Source organism: Bison bison, unplaced genomic scaffold (assembly GCF_000754665.1).
Source record: "Bison bison bison isolate TAMUID 2011002044 unplaced genomic scaffold, Bison_UMD1.0 scf7180017864451, whole genome shotgun sequence".
NCBI lineage: Eukaryota > Metazoa > Chordata > Mammalia > Artiodactyla > Bovidae > Bison > Bison bison.
Genome location: NW_011495013.1, coordinates 1,853,054 through 1,873,616, shown reverse-complemented (window position 1 = coordinate 1,873,616; position 20,563 = coordinate 1,853,054). Strand labels below are relative to the sequence as shown.

The 20,563-nt window shown below is 42.4% G+C and overlaps 1 protein-coding gene and 1 pseudogene across 1 annotated transcript in view; one reads left to right on the top strand and one right to left on the bottom strand.

The window, feature by feature from the left end:
* The window catches only part of SLC30A9 (solute carrier family 30 (zinc transporter), member 9), a 90,292-nt gene extending 82,042 nt beyond the window's left edge, over positions 1-8,250 (bottom strand). Inside the window, exon 1 of the mRNA XM_010858852.1 lies at positions 8,018-8,250. Coding sequence (XP_010857154.1) covers positions 8,018-8,129 — 112 coding nt within the window. The 5' untranslated portion in view covers positions 8,130-8,250. The remainder of the gene's footprint in view (positions 1-8,017) is intronic.
* A 2,722-nt stretch (positions 8,251-10,972) lies between these two features.
* On the top strand, positions 10,973-11,429 carry LOC105002346 (annotated as a pseudogene).
* Positions 11,430-20,563: the final 9,134 nt, after the last annotated feature.

Here is a 20,563-nt window from a genome sequence, read left to right as displayed (position 1 = left end):
ACCCTCACTCTCGATAGTGAAAGTGAATAATCCTAGCCTCTGGACCACCAGGGAATTCCCAACTCCTGTGTCCTTGTGATACTACCCTAGTAATCTTGTTAGCTTCCTTGTTCACTGTTTCAAAAAATTATTAAATTTTAACTTTAGAAGAATTTCAGATATCAGCAACTTTCAACGTACATATTTGGCATAATACAAGACAAACTGCAAGGAAACTGCAGAATATATAGGACAACATTTGACTCAATAAAATACACAGAATACCTAAAATTCAGCAGTAGAAACTCAACTGTTGAATAAATTACTGAATTTGTTAATTAATTCTGGGAGGCAAAAAGATAGTAAAAAAAATATTACCCATCATTTATACACTCTCTTCAAGATGACTTCTAAAATAAGCTACGTTAAGCTACAGATCCGTCTTTAGTTCAGTGCTCACTACTCTATGGGCGTGGAAAAGGAACTTCTCATTGCTGTATATACAAGGGTTGTTTTTTCATCAAGACTGCAGAGCTAGGTATCTTATCTGTCTAACCGCAACAATCACTTTTCTCTGCTTTTATTTTACTGTTACTGTCTCTGCAGCTGCTAATGACATTGGTACTGATCACCCCTTGTCCTCTCCAATCTGCTTTGTCACCTACCACTTACTCTGGCTTTTGGAGGAAATTTGGCCTTCTTTTTCAGACTACAATACAAAAAGCTCTCTTTCTGCCAGGCAAACTGACAATTCTATCTACCATGTGTGTTGCTTCTGCAATAACAATAACTAAAAAACAAAAAGATTTCTTAATGGTTTGAAGTATTTTACTTTAGGCTAGTTTCAGGACAAGAGATAAACATGTACCTAAGTCTTTCAGAGATCAGTCTCTATACTTGAGACCACTGCAGATGGATGGACCTGGACATTATCATACTGCGTGAAGTAAGTCAAAGACAGAAAGACAAATATCATATTGCTTATGTGTAGAATCTAAAAAGATGACGAAAATAAACTTATTTACAAAGCAGAAACAGACTAACAGATATAGAAAACAAACCTGTAGTTACCAAAGTGAAAGTGAAAGTCACTCAGTCGTGTCCAACTCTTTGTGACCCCATGGACTATACAGTGGATGGGATTCTCCAGGCCAGAATACTGGAGTGGGTAGCCTTTCCCTTCTCCAGGGTATCTTCCCAACCCAGAGGTCGAACCCAGGTCTCCTGCACTGCAGGTGGATTCTTTACCAGCTGAACCAAAAGGGAAGCTCTAGTTACCAAAGGAGGTAAATTAGGACCTTGGGATTAACATACACACCTGGTGTGTCAGACAGTAAAGAATCTGCCTGCAAAGCAGGAAATCCACCCAGGTTCGATCCCTAGGTCAGGAAGATCCCCTGGAAATGACAACCCACTCCAGTATTCCTGCATGGAGATTCCCACGACAGAGGAGCCTGGTGGGCTACAGTCCATGGGGTCATAAACAGTCAGACCTGAGCGACTAACTTTTTATACATAAAATAAACAAGGACCTACCGTATAAGACAGGGAACTATATTCAATAACTTGTAATAACATACAATGGGAAAGAATCTGATAATATATGTGTGTGTGTATAACTGAACCATGATGCTGCATTTTTAAAAACAAGCAAAATACAGGTTGATTTCAACTATTAAATGGATTATGCATCTGGATTATGCATAATTTTTACTCTATATCTTAATACTTTTCTGTATTTTCCCCAACGCCTAAAATTTTAAATTAAAAATATATGCACTGTTAAATCACTTCTAACATTATTTCTGCTAATAGGAGCACACTGATTGTCTCTAGGTTACTTTTATACTTTCAGCCAGCAAAATAAAATGCAGGAAAATCCCTTTCAGGTCTAATCATCAGGCAAGCAAAAGGACTGCCTGGTGACTTACACCAGTTAGCTCAACCTTCAGGACTAGTGCTGATGTGATTTTTCACCAGAACAGACTAAGCAACCAGGAATCCTTTTTTTTTTTTTTTTTTGCGTATGTAAAGAATATGCAACTTTCTGCACTGCATCTTGGCATACAACTCTACTTCCTTGCTTAATTCTTAATATTTTCTTAGAAAAGGGGGGGGGGGAATATTTAATATATTAAGGATTCACTAAGTGCCACTGTCCTAAATGCTCTACCTGTATTATCACACTATAATTTATATCCCAAAGTATGCCTCAAAATCATCTGCATCTCTCCATCTCCATTGCCTTTTCATACTGTTCATGGGGTTCTCAGAATATTCATCGGAAAGACCGATGCTAAAGCCAAAACTCCAATACTTTGGCCACCTGATGTGAAGAACTGACTCACTGGAAAAGACCCTGATGCTGGGAAAGATTGAAGGCAGAAGGAGAAGGGGACGACAGAGGATGAGATGGTTGGATGGCATCACTGACTCAATGAACATGAGTTTAAGCAAGCTCCAGGAGCTGGTGATGTACAGAAAAGCCTGACATGCTGCAGTCCATGGGGTTGCAAAGAGTCAGACATACTGAGCGACTGAACTGATCTCCATTACTAAGTACCATGGCCCAACTACAATCTTCTTTGTGTGGCTAACTCTAATAACCCTCTACTGATCTCCTTATTCCTTTCCCCTTTCCAATCCAACAGTAATCAGAATGATATTTTTAAAACATTTCCTTTTCTGGCCCCTTAAACCTATGGCCCAAAAGGCTATGAAAGTGAAAGTTGCTCCGTCATATCCGACTCTTGCGACCCCATGGATTACAGTCCATGACCTTCTCCAAGCCAGAATACTGGAATGGGTAGCCTTTCCCTTCTCCAGGGGATCTTCCCAACCCAGGCATTGAACCCAGGTATCCAGCATTGCAGGCGGATTCTTTACCAACTGAGCCACCAGGGATGCCCAAGTATATTGGAGTAGGTAGCCGATCCCTTCTCCAGCAGATCTTCCTGACCCAGGAATCGAACCAGGGTCTCCCTGATATCTCTCAAATCTCACTTCACACATTCCTCCCTTTCCAACCACACTCCAGCCAAAGCATGTTTCTTTCTGCTCCTGAATACTACAAGTCTGGTCTTCTCTGCCTGGATTGCTCTTTGCCCCAGATCTTCACCTGGCTTGCTGATTTTCATTTGTCATGACTTGGTTCAGTCACCACCTCCTTAGAAAAGCTGGAGTCCCAGGCCAGCATAACTGATAAAATGGCCCCTGCAGGCTTCTAGACTGCCACTCGGCTTATTTCTTTTACAATGTTTAGGTATGTTTCTCATTCCTCATTTCCAAAAAAGGTGGAAAGTCTGTCTTGTTCAGCACAACACAATCAGCGGCTACAATGCCTGATACCTCTTCCTGAATGATCCTCACTCACAAAAACCCTACACATGAAACACATGCTGTGGCTAACCTCACTCCACAGGCAACTTTATCACTAACCTGAACTACACAGAATCCTGCTGCCACTCTGCCAAAACGGTCTTTTACAACTGTCAATGTTCCTGTTGCTTATTTAAGGGATTCAATCCCCACTCTACTTTTCATGTGGTAGTACCAGCACGTTACAGACAAAAATCTAAAAATACAAAGGTTAATTTCTATCTTTTTATGTAAAAACTATACTTTTATTAATCTTGGATTTCAGCAAAAGCCTGCATCTATTGATTTGTAGTCGTTAAGGGAGTATCCCACCTCAAATCCCTGTCAATGAGGCAAGGTACAAATACATGAAAAACAGGTGAGACATATACATCAAGAACATTTTCCCAAGTCACTAAATATTCTTCTAAATTATATTTTTTTAACAGCTGCATCTATCACCAGCCCTTAATAAATATACCATAATATGGTGTATTTATTATACCATATACTTTTCATAACTGTAATATACTCTTCATAACTGTGTTACCTATTTATTACTATTAATAATAAACTTGTGTGCACACTGTAGTATGTATCTGGTTATTTCTTGAAAGCAAATCCCTTTAAGTAGAACTGCTGGGTAAGAAGGCACAGAACTTTAAGGTTCTTTTTAGTACAAGGAATAACTGACCTCCAAAACACTGACCAACTAACTACGTGTCCCAGTTAGTAGTAAGAGTTTCTGCTTTCCTGCACACTCAATATGGAGTATCACTATGAAAAACTTAGCTAATGTGAAAGCAATTAGTAGTAAACCCTTTAGATTTGTATTTCTATACTTATTAGTAAATATGGAACATTTTTGCATTTTTATTGGTCACTCGAATGCCCTTATGAATGCATTCATCTCCTTTGCCCATTTTTCTACTGGGCTTGTAAAAATTCTTTATAAATTAGGAATACTAATTCTATATCTGCACTGCCCAGAAGTCACTGTTCACTGAGTACCTTAAATGTGGATAGTCTGAACATGTGCTGTAAGTGTAAAACACACACTGGACTCCAGAAACAGTTCAAAAAGATAAAGTAAAATACCTCAATAATTTTTATACTGATCATAATATTGAAATACTTTGAATATACTGGATAAACTATATTAACAAAATTAATTTCATCTGTTTTTACTTTTTAAAATACGGCTATCAAAATTACATACATGATACACATTATATTTCTTTCAGACAGAACCGCCCTCGAATATTGTTCTCCTTGTTGCCTTTAAATGTTTACGATGCCGGGAGCCGGCATATTGCATACTGAGTGCATATTGCATACTGAGTGCAGCACTTTCCACAGCATCATCTTTCAGGATCTGGAATAGCTCAACTGGAATTCTATCACTGCCAGGAGCCAGCGTGAGGAACTCCACCCATGACAAAGGTCATGAGGAAGGAGGCTCGGCGTAATCGAGCCTCAGGAGTCCCCCTGGAAATTCTCGAGCATCTACCCCCAAAACCAGAGTCTGCCTACTTTCTGCTTTGTGCTCTTCCCTACACATCTGACTTCACAGGGGGCTGTCCCCCACTACCTCTCTCTGAAAAAAGAGTTAGCTTACAGCTCCAGTTAATAATTCCTGGGTGTGACAGTGTTTCAACCTACAAACTCCTTTGGAAGTCCTCTAGCCTGCCTGAATAGGTTTTTCCAGCCACATGTGATTGCTCAGAGCCTCCCAACTGTGAGAGGTGTGAGATGTTCTAAACTGTCTAAATACAGATTCCTTTGAGCAGTTAAAAGATTGATTAGAAATTGTATTGGTGAAAAAAAAAAAAAGAAATTGTATTGGTGAAGGGATTTTCACTTGTTGGGCCAATGTTTGCTGCTAAGTTTCCATATCCCTTACCTGCTGTGTCCCTGGCAGTGTATTGATTAATATAATTGGTGTAAGTAGTAGCTTTAATGTTTGTAACCTGGGACCCCTGAGTTAATTCTTTTTCTTGTTATAGCCCACCACACGTTTGCTCTGTAGGAATGCAACTTTATCTAATGCTTTTGGAGGGTGGCTCCTGACCAATCACCTTTAGAGAAAAGTAAGTTTTCTGAAGAAAGGGTCTTAAAGTGTTAACAGGCCTCCGGGCCAGAAGATGATGCAAATCACCTAAGCTTTTGCATATGATAAGTTTGCAGGAAGAAAGCCTGGCTTGCTGCATGACTCTACCCCTTCCCCCATTATCCTCTATGCATAACTTAAGGTATAAAAACTACTTTGGAAAATAAAGTGCGGACCTTGTTCACCGAAACTTGGTCTCCCCATGTCGTTCTTTCTCTCACCTTCTGGCTGAATTATTCAGCCTCTTTTCTCCACTGAATTTCCTCACTGAGCTAGCCTTATTTCAGCCTCTTTTCTCCACTGAATTTCCTCACTGAGCTAGCCTTATTCTATTACTCTTTATATCCTTAATTAACGTTTAATTAAGCAGTTGTTTCCTGATCCTCGCCGATGCCGTCCCCGCTTCGAATTCCCTGGATCCACCGGGGCTGGACCCCGGCAGTTTAGAGTGTTAATTTGACCCACCAGCATTTCTCATCTTTGAGCATGTATAAGCAGCAGTTTGGAGAAGGAAATGGCAACCCACTCCCATATTCTTGCCTACAGAATCCCGTGGACAGAGAAGCCTGATGGGCTGCTGTCCATAGGGTTGCAAAGAGTCGGACACGACTGAAGCGCCTGAGCATGCATGGACGCATTGGAGAAGGAAATGGCAACCCACTCCAGTATTCTTGTCTGGAGAATCCCAGGGACAGAGGAGCCTGGTGGGCTGCCGTCTATGGGGTCGCACAGAGTTGGACACGACTGAAGCAACTTAGCAGCAGCAGCAGCAGCAAGAAGCAGTTGTTTCCCTTAAGATTCTTCCTCTACTACTCTTTTTAAATTTACACAGGGCTTTCAGAAGCACAAACTAAACTTTATTTCTTGACAAAGTAAAAACACTTATTTTTAGAAATTTCTCTCCAAAAGTTCTTCCAATATTTCTTTCTTAGGTGCAACCAACTTGATTAGTACTTTTTCTAAATAATCCTTTTGAAGTTTTGTAACAATTATGGTCACCCTTTTAAAAGCTGTTTAGGTATTATTGAAACTAAATTTTCACCAACAAGGTTATTTTTCAATCTACTATTTTTAAGTATGAGAACACATTTTAATTTTTTGGTAATAAATACTGTAAACAACTTTGCAGTCATTGTGACTGGTGAAGACAGGCGATTCTTATCACAGAGGGATGAGAAAAGAGCACATAAATTTCAACAGAGAATAATGAATTACAAATTACACCATTTCACCTCCTTTTACCAACACTTAAAGGCAGTTTAGACTAAATTTAGCTACAGTCCACTGGGTTGCAGAGTGGGACATGACTTCGCGACCAAGCAACAACAGCCACTCCACCTAATTTAAGTGTAAAATGCCAAAACTACTTGGTCAACAGAAGCAATCATGCTAGAAAGCTTAGATGAGGATTTTGGAGTATGGTAGAACTAGATGATTCATCTTGTTCACAAGAGAATCGGGTATATTTCCCATTACAGGAAAACTCCACAGTTACACGTTTTTATCACTACCTAAGTCTCCAAAACAGCTCTTTTAAAATGAACCCTTCTGAAATTTTAAGAGCCAGTTTCTACATTTACTACAAATCAAAAATAGGACCATATGCCAAAATACCTACACAGTAAAGAGCTTCTAAAGCTTATGTTACTTAGAAACTTGAATGACTACAACTTCCAACTTTTATTGCAAAGTCACAAACATGCTACAAGATTTTTCAAACATAAACTTTGGGGAAATGTTTCTTTAAATTCTCTTTTCACCCACAAGAATCTGGGGGATTAGGTTAGGAGTGGATTTGATTCTGTCTCTCCCTCATTGTTCCTCTCGGCCTGCTAGGGACTATTGGTATGGCAAAAACGGAGGTAAGCTTGACTCAGACTTGCAAGTTCAATGATATTTTGCAAACTGCCAACTGAAATTTGAGTCAGAAAAGATTGTTGGATAAGAATTATAAAAACAGTAAACCAGTAAACATTTCTTCACCAAAAAGAGTCTTCAACCGAACTGGGTTCATTCAATTAATTGCGGGACTGTCAGAGTCTCATATTAAATAATTATTCGTAAATGTTAAGTAGTAACTCCCAACTTCCTCTCAGAAAATTTAATAAAACAAGCTGGGCATATGAGAAAAGCAATAGGGTAAGAAAATCCAGAGTCACAAGTGCTCAATAAAGGTAAGGCGGTGAGCTTAAAACACCCTGGAACTTGGAGTCAGCAATTTCCTATTGACTGGGGGAGGAGGCGGGCCGTCACCGCCATGCACTAAGATGCTCACGTAACCTTTCATCTGAAACGAAGTAGTCGGTTTCATGGATGCCATCGGACCGCGAAATGCCCCAAATTCCCGCGGGAGCCGTGCTAGAACTGTACGCGAGACCAGAACAAGGAGGCCTGTAGGGGCCACGGCAGGGTGGGTATCCTGAACTGCGAAGACGGAGGGCCAAAAGGAAGGTTCTTTGGCTGGGGAAGGGCAAGGCGGCGTACTGCCCGAGGCGAGGCACCCGGCTCCGAGCCCGGCCTTGTCTTCAAGTCCGGCTTCCGCGGAGTCAGTGGTCGGCGCGGGACACTCACCCTGGCGGTCGCTGGAGCCCCGGGCCGCCGCCCTGCAGCGCAGACGGAGCCGGCACAGGGAAGACCAGCTACATCTGTGGGCCGCAGCGGCGGCGGCCAAGCCCGGTAACATCCTGGCGGGGCAAAGGCCCCCACTCGGACACCGCCTGCTGCCTCCGCGCCGCCGCCGCCACCAACTGACTCCATAGACCGGACACTACCGAACACCGACCCTTGCGCCGCCTGAGGCGGCTTCAGCGAACCCGGAAATGGTAACATCATTTAGAGACCTAGCTGCGGAGACAGCGGAAGTGGCGTGCGCGAGCAGGACCAATCGCGAGACCTTGCCAGACCCTGACCACTTGGGGAAGGCGTGGCTGCGCAGGAGCTTTGGCGTTTTCCCTGTCTTCCGCGCTTTTACTGTGGCGCTTTGTTTGAATGTCTGGAATCAAGATTGCCGGGAGAAATATCAGTAACCTCAGATATGCAGATGACACCACACTTATGGCAGAAAGCGAAGAACAGCTAAAGAGCCTCTTGATGAAAGTGAAAGAGGAGAGTAGAAAAGTTGGATTGAAACTCAACATTCAGAAAACTAAGATCATGGCATCCGGTCCCATCACTTAATGGTAAATAGATGGGGAAACAACGGAAACAGTGATAGACTTTATTTTGGGGAGCTCCGAAGTCACTGCAGATGGTGACTGCAGCCATGAACTTAAAAGACGCTTACTCCTTGGAGGAAAAACTATGACCAACCTAGACAGCATATTAAAAAGCAGAGACATTACTTTGCCAACAAAGATCCATCTAGTCAAAGCTATAGTTTTTCCAATAGTTATGTATGGATGTGAGAGTTGGACTATAAAGAAAGCTGAGCGCTGAAGAATTGATGCTTTTGCACTGTGGTGTTGGAGAAGACTCTTGAGAGTCCCTTGGAATGCAAGGAGATCAAACCATTCAATCCTAAAGAAAATCAGTCCTGAATATTCTTAGGAAGGACTGATGCTGAAGCTGAAACTCTAATACTTTGGCCACCTGATGCGAAGAACTGACTCCTTTGAAAGGACCCTGATGCTGGGAAAGATTTAAGACAGGAGGAAAGGGGTCAACAGAGGATGAGATGGTTGGATGGCATCACCAGCTTGATGGACATGTTTCACCAAGCTCCAGGAGTTGGTGATGAACAGGGGAGTCTGGCATGCTGCAGTCCATGGGGTCTCAAAAGAGTTGGACACTTCTGAGCGACTGAACTGAACTGAAATCATTAATAGACTGAATTATCTCGTGTTTTTTAGTTATATAAGTCTTTTAAACCAAGAAGCCACATTTTGCCTACACTTTTAGGTGAAAACATCCCTGACTAACATGGTTGCGGTGGTTCAGTCACTTAAATTGTGTCCTGACTCGATGGACATGAGTTTGAGTAAGGTCCGAGAGTTGGTGATGGACAGGGAGACCTGGCATGCTGCAGTCCATGGGGTCACAAAGAGTCGGACATGACTGAGCAACTGAACTGAACTGTCTTCCTTGCTTCTACTGTGGCACTTTGCTTGGATGTCTACACGTGAATTATTTGCTTCTTAACAGCCCATGAAAACTTGGGCAGAAGTGACAGCTTTGGGGGCCTCTGCCTACTCTCCTTTTTTCTGGGCTCAGATCCTGGGCCATGCTGTTGGAACAGGATGGAAGATGGGAAGGAAGGACAATGGCCTTCTGAGCCTCTCCTTCTCCTGAGCCTTATTGGATAAGCCCAAGACTAGGCTAATTGGTCCTCAGTGCTCTCAGAACCTGTTCCACAGTATGTCACAACACTGCTGTGTAGCCATTACCATGAGGGCAAGTACCCACAGAATCAGAACTTGCCTTACTAACCTCTGAACCTGGGACTCCTGTCTGTAATATAAGACTTACATGCTCAGGATTTATGTGGGTAGAGCAGGTGTGCAGACAAGTAAATAGGAGTCAGTGTGGTCCCAGGGAGAAAGCAATCAACAATATTCACCAAGCATTAACTGTGATGTTTATCTGACATGCTCTCAGGTCTTAGCTCAAAAGAGCGACACCTGCCTTGACCGCCCTAGCTATAGTATGGGAGCAAGATTTTCCACCCCAAAGTGAGTTTCTTTGGCATGTGTATTAGTTTAGGCTGATTTTTTTTTTAAGGTCAAAGACTCATTACCTTTGACCTTTCCCCGACCTGCTTAAAAGAATGTGGAGGAAGCAAGATTTTCCACCCCAAAGTGAGTTTCTTTGGCATGTGTATTAGTTTAGGCTGATTTTTTTTTAAGGTCAGAGACTCATTACCTTTGACCTTTCCCCGACCTGCTTAAAAGAATGTGGAAGATGTGTCTGCCAAGGGTGATACCACCATAGATAACCATAGTACAAACTAGATGTGTAGACTCAGAGGAACCTAGCAAAGTCTGCTAAAATTCCCCTCTGTGTCCCATTGTGTTTGCTGACCCATCAAACATTTGTTTACCAAACGTCTGCTGTTTTTGTCTCCTTTTCAGTTGCCTTCCTCCCCTTGGAAGTCCCAAACCACCACCCCTAACATCCTCTTTTTTCTTTAACTGAAGGTGGTATTCAAGTTGGCCATTTTGGAGAGTTACTCAGTTTTCCTGGGTCTCTCCTATGTATACATGTTGTTGAACTTTTGTTTGATTTTATCCTGTAATCCATCTGATGTAAGTTTAACTCTTAGACCAACTAGAACTTAGAAGGTGTAGACTTAAAAAATATTGAGAGTTATGTTTTATTCCGCAGGAATTTTTAGGACTTCAAGCCAGGGAAGCAGCATCTCAAGTAACCTGGAGAGAACTGCTCCGAGGAGGTGAGGGGAGAATCAGGTTATATAGTTTTGCTACAAAGGGCAGGTAGTTTGAACATCAAAAGCTTATTGTTGCTCTCTTTCCCTGCTGCTGCAGAGGCGGAGGCTCAGGTGCATTCAAGATTGGGCTCCACCCATAACCCACTGCCGTGGCCGAGGAAGGCATTGCTGCTGGAGGTGTAATAGACGTCAATACTGCTCTGCAAGAGGTGCTGAAGACTGCGCTCATCCACGATGGCTTAGCACGTGGAATTCGCGAAGCTGTGAAAGCTTTAGACAAGTGCCAAGCCCATCTATGTGTGCTTGCATCCAACCGTGATGAGCCCATGTATGTCAAGTTGGTGGAGGCCCTTTGTGCTGAGCATCAAATCAACCTGATTAAGGTTGATGACAACAAGAAACTAGGGGAATGGGTAGGCCTCTGAAAAATTGACAGAGAGGGAAAACCCCGTAAAGTGGTTTGGTTGCAGTTGTTTGGTGGTTAAGGACTATGGCAAAGAATCTCAGGCCAAGGATGTCATCGAGGAGTACTTCAAATGCAAGAAATGATGAAATTAAAAACTGAGTTCTTGGTTTAAAAAAAAAAAAAGATTATTGTTAATTAAAGGGATACAAGATACCTCATTTAGCACCTGTCTATGTATGGGAAGATGCAAGAGTCTGTGCTCACTGAAATCATACCCTTGATACATGACTCAGCTATCTGGGACCAGTGTCCTATAGGTTCATACAATGTCCTGTATGTCCTGAGGAATCCTGAGATTCCCCAGGGCTCACCAGCTCACCACTCATGGTGACTGCAATCAGTAGTGATTGCAATCGCTGATGACTGGGATATCCTTTATTTACTGGTATGGCAAGAAATAGTCTATTTCTCAAAAGGTAGAGGAAAATTTCTTCCTCCCTGATGCTATAATAGGCTTGTTTATTCTCTACCCCTTTGCCCTGTATGCTTTTCTTCAAAATGCCTGTATATACTTGAAATTATCTATGCATTTATTATAATTTTCTGTCTCTCAGAATGAAAAATAAGCATCATGATGCTGGAGTCTTGTGTTTTGCCCATTGCTGGTTCCCAGGGGTAAAACAGTGCCTGACAAATAAATTAATTGAATGGAATACATGATTTTAAAATTAATGAGTCATTTGACTATAGTGCTACTGAGGCAGGAATAGGTGAGCTCCAGTTTAGACATTTACAACCAGCCTCCTGTTTGCTCTCCGAAATGGAAATAACAACTGAAACAGGGTAAGTAGTCAGACTGTCTCCTATGGACACCTTCAGATAACAGTCATGACAGGAGCAGAGAGGGGCTAAGCATTGTTTGAGTAAAGGATCAAGAGGTCATGTATTTCCTCTCCATGGGGCAAGGGAGACATTTCACATGCTCAGAAAGACTCCTGGGGAATAAAAAGGAGGGGCAGACCCCAGCATATGTGATTCCATAGGCCTCTGGGCTGAAATCCATCTTGGAAAGTTGCACACGCATGTTGGGGAGGGTCCTAGGGCAGGTCAGGTGGGGAAAAAGAAACCAGACAATTAGCCAAAGGTAAGCAAAGAACTATCCTATATAAATGACTTAACTGCCTCTTTACTGCCCTTCTCCTCACTCAGGGGGATGCCCGCACCCTTTCTCTCCAAGTGTGTGCATCTCTGCCTTGCTCCTCTCTTAACTGAACAAACTGTTTCTTTGTGTGCTCTCCCTCGTGTTGTAACGCTGTGTCTAATAATAAACTTTGTACCTGCATTTACAGTTTTTGCCTCTGTGAGAAATGAATTTTTCACTGGGAGTAAGAGCCAGTGAAAATTAGCTTCTAGTCTCTAGCCCTTGCTAGTCTGGTGGCTAGGATTCCTGTGTTTCCATCCAGGCTACCCAGGTTCAATTCCTGGGCAGGGAATTAAGATCTTGCTTTATGTCACTGGTCACCGCTGCCTCTCAGAGGTCACTACCATTGTTGAACCCAAGTTCATGTGCCTGATGCATTGTGAATCCTAACAAATCAAAACATCAGCATTTAGAGCAGATTTATTTGCAGGGCCAAACAAGGGCAACAGGTGGTTCATGATCAGTAAGCTCAAACTCTCGGAAGGGTTTCAAGGAAGAGTTTTTATGGGCAAAATTTGGAGAAAAGTCTACAGGGTTGTGACCTTTCTCTGACTGGTTGATGGTAAGCAAATGGAGTGATGTTCCATGAATCTCAATCATCAGCCTTTTGGTTCCAACCAGCCCAGGCTGCAGTTACCTTCTTTCACCTGGTGGGGGCCTTAGTTCCTGTAAAAGAACAAAGAGCTATATTGTTATGTATGTCTTATTGTATTTATCTGAAGAGATACATTGTTATGTATATCCTGGGACTTCCAGGGTGGTGCCAGTGGTAAATACCCCACCTGTTAATGCAGGACAAGTAAGAGACACGGGTTCAATTCCTGGGTCAGGAAGATCCCCTGGAGAAGGGCATGACAACCACTCCATGACAATCCACTCTAGTAATCTTGCCTGGAGAATCCCACGCACAGGGAAGGTTTTAGAGGCTATAGCCTTTTTCCTGGGCTTCTCTGGTGGCTCAGAATGTAAAGAATCTGCCTGCAATGTGGGAGATTGGGTTCGATCCCTGAGTTGGGAAGATCCCCTGCAGAGGGAATGGCAACCCAATCCAGTATTCTTGCCTGGAGAATCCCCATGGACAGAGGAGCTTGGCGGGCTGCAGTCCATGGGGTGGCAGAGAGTCAGACACCACTGAGCCTTTTCCTACAAATGAGAAACGGGAATACTGAAAGGCCCCACAGGGTTCTCAGTTTCACTACAACATAACTAATTCAAGGGGAAATAAATTAGTATGTTACCAATTTTAAGAGAATCAACAGTCTTTTATGATAATTGAAAAAGTACAACCAGATTAGTGAGGTCATATTGATTAAATTATCACAAGAATGGTAAGCAAATTTAACTTTCTATGACAAACATAGATTAAAACATTAAGTGGTTAAACATTAAAAAATGCTGCTCCATAAATATTTATAACCTCAAGATTACTCAGAAATCTGAATATTACTGTAAAGTTTTTATCCTTTCCTTGTAAATAGATTTTAGCAGTAATCCAGTTTTTATGATCTAAAACACCTAAAGATTTAACTCTAATTTTTCTGGTTCAGTTCAGTTCAGTTGCTCAGTCGTGTCCAACTCTTTGCAACCCCGTGAATCACAGCATGCCTGGCCTCCCTGTCCATCACCAACTCCCAAAGTTCACCCAAACTCACGTGCATCAAGTTGATGATGCCATCCAGCCATCTCATCCTCTGTTGTCCCCTTCTCCTCCTGCCCCCACTCCCTTCCAGCATCAGGGTCTTTTCCAATGAGTCAACTTTTTGCATGAGGTGGCCAAAGTATTGGAGTTTCAGCCTCAACATCAGTCTTTCTAATGAACACCCAGGACTGGTCTCCTTTAGGATGAACTGGTTGAATCTCCTTGTAGTTCAAGGGACTCTCAAGAGTCTTCTCCAACACCACAGTTCAAAAGCATCAGTTCTTCAGCGTTCAGCTTTCTTCACAGTCCAACACTCACATCCATACATAACCAGTGGAAAAACCATAGCCTTGACTAGATGGACCTTTGTTGGCAAAGTAATGTCTCTGCTTTTTGTCACGCGAGTGTATGTTCCTCGGTTCTTTGTCTCGTCGAAACAAAGATTTGGAGCAACGGACATTAAAGCCCTCGGTGCATCACAGCTCTCGGGTCTTGGACAAACCGTGTTACAGCTCTTAGGCAAATCAGTGTTACAGCTCCATTTTATTTAGAAGATAGCAGGAGAGAGAGAGAGAGAAAGAGAGAGAAAGAAGAAAAGAGCACGCACACGTGGGGGAGAGAGAGAGTCCGAGAGAAAGCGCTTTGGCTCCTCCTTTTATATGTTTTTTCCTCCACCTGGGCCTGCTCTATGCAAATTGGGCTTAGCCAGGAGTGCTGTTTGTTCTGTTTGTTCTGCCTGAAGTCTTCACTCTGGTCCTTGGACCTTCCTTTGACCTTCCTTGTCTTTTAGCCACTGCCATTTTGGACTCCTTTTCCCTATTCTACCTACCTAACATTTTGAATATGCTATCTAGGTTGGTCATAACTTTCCTTCCAAGGAGTAAGTGTCTTTTAATTTCATGGCTGCAGTCACCATCTGTAGTGATTTTGGAGCCCCCAAAAATAAAGTCTGACACTGTTTCCACAGTTTCCCCATCTATTTCCTATGAAGTGGCGGGGCCAGATTTTTCTGGTAACTATATGTAAATAATCATGAACTTTTATTATATTGCTAACTTAAATGCTTTGGATTCTTAAAGTTGACCCCTAGTTTCAACTATCATTTTAATCAAGACTGGTCAAAGTCCAGTGATTAAGAACCTGCCTTCAAATGCAAGGGACATGGGTTAGATCCCTGGTCAGGTAACTAAGATCAGATTTGCTCTGGAGCCCAAACACTGTAACAAAGATCCTATATGCCACAGCTTACATCCAATGCAGCCAAAAATAAATAAAAAATATTCTTAAAAAAAAAAAAAAGTTTCCATCATTAAATTAAAAAAAAAGTCAAAACTTCATAGCATTGTATAACTTGACTTAGACACTGTATTAATTTTAATAAGCCTACAAAAGCCTTGACTTGCCTAAAAGTTTGAATAAGATAAATCATGCTGTTTTGTCTTTTTTAACCCTCACAATGCTGTATCACATATGTTGTCCATGGACTTGGATTAAAATACTTCTGCAGTTGTCTTGGTGTTTATACCTATATTGTCATCATATATTTGTCCTGGTGGATGCACTCCAAAATTTCCCCAAGTGCTGAAAATTGAAGCAATGCTGTAAGCACATAGGGTAGACCCCCCACCTCAGAGAAAAAGAGCCAGGCGTGGCTTTCTTGATATAAGATAAGCTATTTTGGGCCCGAAGCCATCTTGTGCTCTAAGTCTGGCCACAGTGCGTGCCCTTGAACAGGTCTCTGTAGTTAGTGATCTTGAGGAAATGCAGAAACAAAACAAAAGTAGTCAAAAAACAGTAGTTCAGTGATAAAACAGAATCCTAGTTCCTCCTTAAGGGAGATACATAGCAACCTGACACCTATCTGAGTTCTGCACGCACAAAGGCCCCCACCCAGATGGAGGATGGAATGGTGATGTTGAACTTTCCTGACCCTCATAACTTCAATCAACTAAAGTCTGGACTCTGTGGATCTCTGCCCCAATTCAATGCTGAATTCTCCTCTGCTCAAGCCCCTTCACCAATACGCATGTGCCCTTAGCTAAAAAATTCCCCTATTTTGCTGTTCAGGGAGACACTGCTTTGGAAGTGATCCCTGGTGTTCTTATTTGCTGCAAGTAAAAAATCCTTCTCTCTCTTCCTCTTTGGCTTGGTTGTATCTCTTGGGTGGACACTCACCAAGAAGCAAACACAGTTTTGGGGTAACAGTGTCAGCTTTAGAGTTTCTTAGGGGAAAATTCCATTGACCTTAAATTCTTTGAGAAATCTCATCCTTCCTTTACTTATTGCTGAAATTGAGACACATTCAGCAGATGCCTGTGTGTACTACACAGGTAAGATTCCAGCATCATGGAGCTTATTTTTTATTGGGAGAGACAGAAAATTCAAAAATAAACACATATAATTTCAAATGATGATAGTCGTCATAGTAATACTGATTATTTACACTAATTGTCATGCCCTCTATGTGCATTATCTCATTCATACCTTACCAAGTTATAGCCCTGGTGGCTCAGAGGTTAAAGCGTCTGCCTGGAATGCAGGAGACCAGGGTTTGATCCCTGAGTTGGGAAGATCCCCTGGGGAAGGAAATGGCAACCCACTCTAGTATTCTTGCCTGGAGAATCCCATGGACGGAGGAGCCTGGAAGGCTACAGTCCATGGGGTCGCAAAGAGTAGGACACGACTGAGCAACTTCACTTCACCAAGTTATAGATGAAGAAACTGAGGCACAAAGATCTCTCAACCACTAGAGTACTTTCTAATCCAGTGGGTTTTGTCCTTTGGAAGAAAATATAATGTCTTTCACTGTTTTCTTTTTTAAAAAATCATTATCTCATTTTTTTCTTTTCTTCCCACTGTTGTCTAAAATGTAGGTCAAGAGATCATTTCCCCAGATTTTGTATCTATTTTGTGTGAGCAACATTATATTAATTTGTCTGTTTCATGAGTTTTGTTTTTTTTTGGCTGCACTGCTCAGTATGTGGGATTTTAGTTCCTGGCCCAGGGATTGAACCCACTCCCCTTGCATTGAAAGCATGGAGTCTTAACCACTGGACCACCAGGAAATTCTCAAGAATTTTTTATATAAACAAATACCCTAATAAAAGGAATATCAGGGCTTCTCTGGTGGCTCAGATGGTAAAGAATCCACCTGCAATGTGGGAGACCTGGGTTCAATCCCTGTGTTGGAAAGATCCCCTGGAGGAGGGCATGGCAACCCACTCCAGTATTTTTGCCTGGAGAATTCCCATGGACAGACGATCCTGGCAGGCTACAGTCCATGGGGTCCCAAAGAGTCTGACACGACTGAGTGACTAAGCACACACAGGGAATATTAAGTCAGACAGATAGAAATAGAAGTAGGTAATGGGTGAAGTGTCATGAATATTACCATTAACCTTAACTCTGAAGAAGTTCCACATCTTGCAGAAATTTGCCTCTGTAGTTGAGCAGACTGTTCCTCAGTTTCATCCTGTCTTTAGCTTTGGGAAAATAGTAATTCTGATGATGAGACAAACTTGGCTGCTTATTTGGAAAACTAACTTAGATAATCTTTTATGAGATAGTCAGTGGCTTTATCCTGAGTCTTAACAAGAACACAAATTTAATTTTGATCACAGATATATTTGTTGGCCTCATGTTGTTTTTCCTCTGTGGGATTAGAAAAGGAGAGAGCTTGCCCACCTGAACGCTTCAAAAAGAAAAGGACCACACCAAGGATGTCACTACCTGGTGTACAAGCAAGGGCAGAAGCAGTGTGGGTGTGCACAGACTCATTGTGTGTACAGGCAAAGCCATCCTGCCGAAGCAAAGGAAATGAAATGTGAAATTGGCATGTATACATTCCACCCCACCACCTCCTTTCCTGAGAGGTCAGGGAACAAGATTGGGATTACAGTTGTTACAGTAGGGAAAGTCAAGTTACTAAATACTCCAGAGGGCAAAAGAGAATGAAACATGTGGTTAACTTTTATCCTTGAGAGAAATAATCTGTGGACCGAAAGCATGTGGACTGTAGATTTGATGTTCTGGGGGAAAGCAGCATTTGTGAAGAGTTCATTTCTTCCCCAAAGCCACAAGTGGTGACGCCAAAGGAAACTCTCCTTAAGTTTTTCAAAACTTAGCTTTTTATGGAAGTATAATACACAGAAAACAGCACAAGTCTTGAGGGCAGAGCTCTAAAAATTCTAAGCAGTGAGCAAAGCTGTAACCAGCACTCAGCATGACCGGCTTTCCAGAAGACCTCTCTTCTCATCAGGATCTTCCCAACCATCAAGTGTGCCACTAATCCTGTCTTATAACAACATAGGTTAGTTTTGACTGTTTGGGGACTCTGTATGCGTGGATTATATATGATGGACTCTCATGATACGTATGCAAGAGTCTGGTTTCTTTATCTCAACATTATATTTGTAGGATTCATCCATGTTGCTGTGTTCATTCCTGTCACTATATAGCATCCCACTGTTGTGAGTATCCATAGTTTATCCATTCCATTGCTGAATAATATTTGGGTTCCAGTTAGGGACCATTGGAGAAGGCAATGGCAACCCACTCCAGTACTCTTGCCTGGAAAATCCCATGGACGGAGAAGCCTGGTAGGCTGCAGTCCGTGGGGTTGCTAAGAGTCGGGCATGACTGAGCGACTTCACTTTCACTTTTCACTTTCAAGCATTGGAGAAGGAAATAGCAACCCACTCCAGTATTCTTGCCTGGAGAATCCCAGGGATGGGGGAGCCTAGTGGGCTGCCATCTATGGGGTCGCACAGAGTCGGACATGACTGAAGTGACTTAGCAGTAGCAGCAGCACACAGAATAGGTGAGAAGCTCCGAGGTGGCCTACTATTTCACACCCATGCTGTTTTTTCAATAATGGGCTCACACTTATTCCTTATTCTTATACCTTTTCCATAAGTGAAACATCATTGTTCACTCACTCCACCTCCCAGCCAAGGGAATACAAGCCCCTGACATACTCCAGCCAGTAGATTTTGGCTATTATTCACCAGGATGTAAAAATATGATGCAACTGCAAAGGTTAGAAGCAAGGTCAGGTATTCAGGTATAAAGAAAAGTAAATTTGAAAGCAGACAATTTAACAGTTGCTTTTGAAACAAATTCTAACAAACTAAGTTGTTTTTGAGTTAAATTTATGTCTCCTGAACTGGATTTTTTTTTCAAGCAATAATAGAACTCAGTGCCAGTGAAGGACATTTATATTTTCTGGCTGCCCAGCATATTTTGAATACTTTCAGTGTCTGGAGAATCTCCCACCTTGTGGATTTATCTCCCCAAGGTAGAAGACTGACCCTTGATTTCTCAGGCTCTTTCCCAGTGAGGGCCCACAGATGCGACAGAAGCTCCAATCAACCATCAGAAATCTGTGAAAGGCCTCAATTTTCAAGAAAATGGGAAAAGCAAGGCATCTCATGCAACATATTTTGATGAGGGAAGAGATGTGAGGCCTAAATACACAAATTCAGAGGCAATAGGGACAAGAGTCCAGGAGAGTGTCCCAGCAAGAGTGACAACAATAGGAAGCTCCTTCATTCTCTGTTTCAGAGCTCCCAAGCCTGAACCTTCCCACCTTTTAAAAAAATGTTAGCCAGGCTAATGGTTGTTAGCCAAGTCCTTGTCTGCTTAATTAACTAGGCTGGATTGTGTCCACATTTTTATATTAAAGTCCTACCCCTACTGTGATTGTGGAGATAGGGAGATAATTAAGGTTACATGAAGTCATAAGGGTAGAGCCCTAAGCCAATAGGTGGCTTTATAAGAGGAGGAAGAGAGAAATCTCCTCTCTCTCTCCAAGTACAGACATCAAAGAAAGGCCACCTGACCATAAAGTGAGATGGCAACTACTTATAAGCCAAGAGTCCTCAGAATGAAATCTACTTTCCTGGCATCTTGACCTTGGAATTCTCAACCTCCAGAACTGTGAGGAAATAAAATTCCTGTTAAGTTACCCAGTTTACAAGATTTTGTTATGGCAACCTGAGCAGACGAATACACCAGATAATGGAAGAGAAGGTGGTCTATATTATAGTGAGCATGTGCAATAAGTCATTTCAGTCAGGTCCAACTCTTTGTGACCCCATGAACTGTAGCCCATCAGGCTCCTCTGTCCATGGGATTCTCCAGGCAAGAATACTGAAGTGGGTTGCCATTTCCTTCTCCAGGGTATGTTCCCGACCCAGGGACTGAACCTGTGTCTCTTAAGTCTCCTGTATTGCAGGCAGGTTCTTTACCACTAGTGCCACCTGAGAAGCCCTTACTCTGTAATAAAGCAGTCTTCAGTTCAGTTCAGTCACTCAGTAGTGTCCGACTCCTTGCGACCCCATGAATTGTAGCACACCAGGCCTCCCTGTCCATCACCAACTCCCTGAGTCCACCCAAATTCATGTCCATCAAGTCAGTGATGCCATCCAGCCATCTCATCCTCTGTCGTCCCCTTCTCCTCCTGCCCCCAATCCCTCTCAGCATCAGAG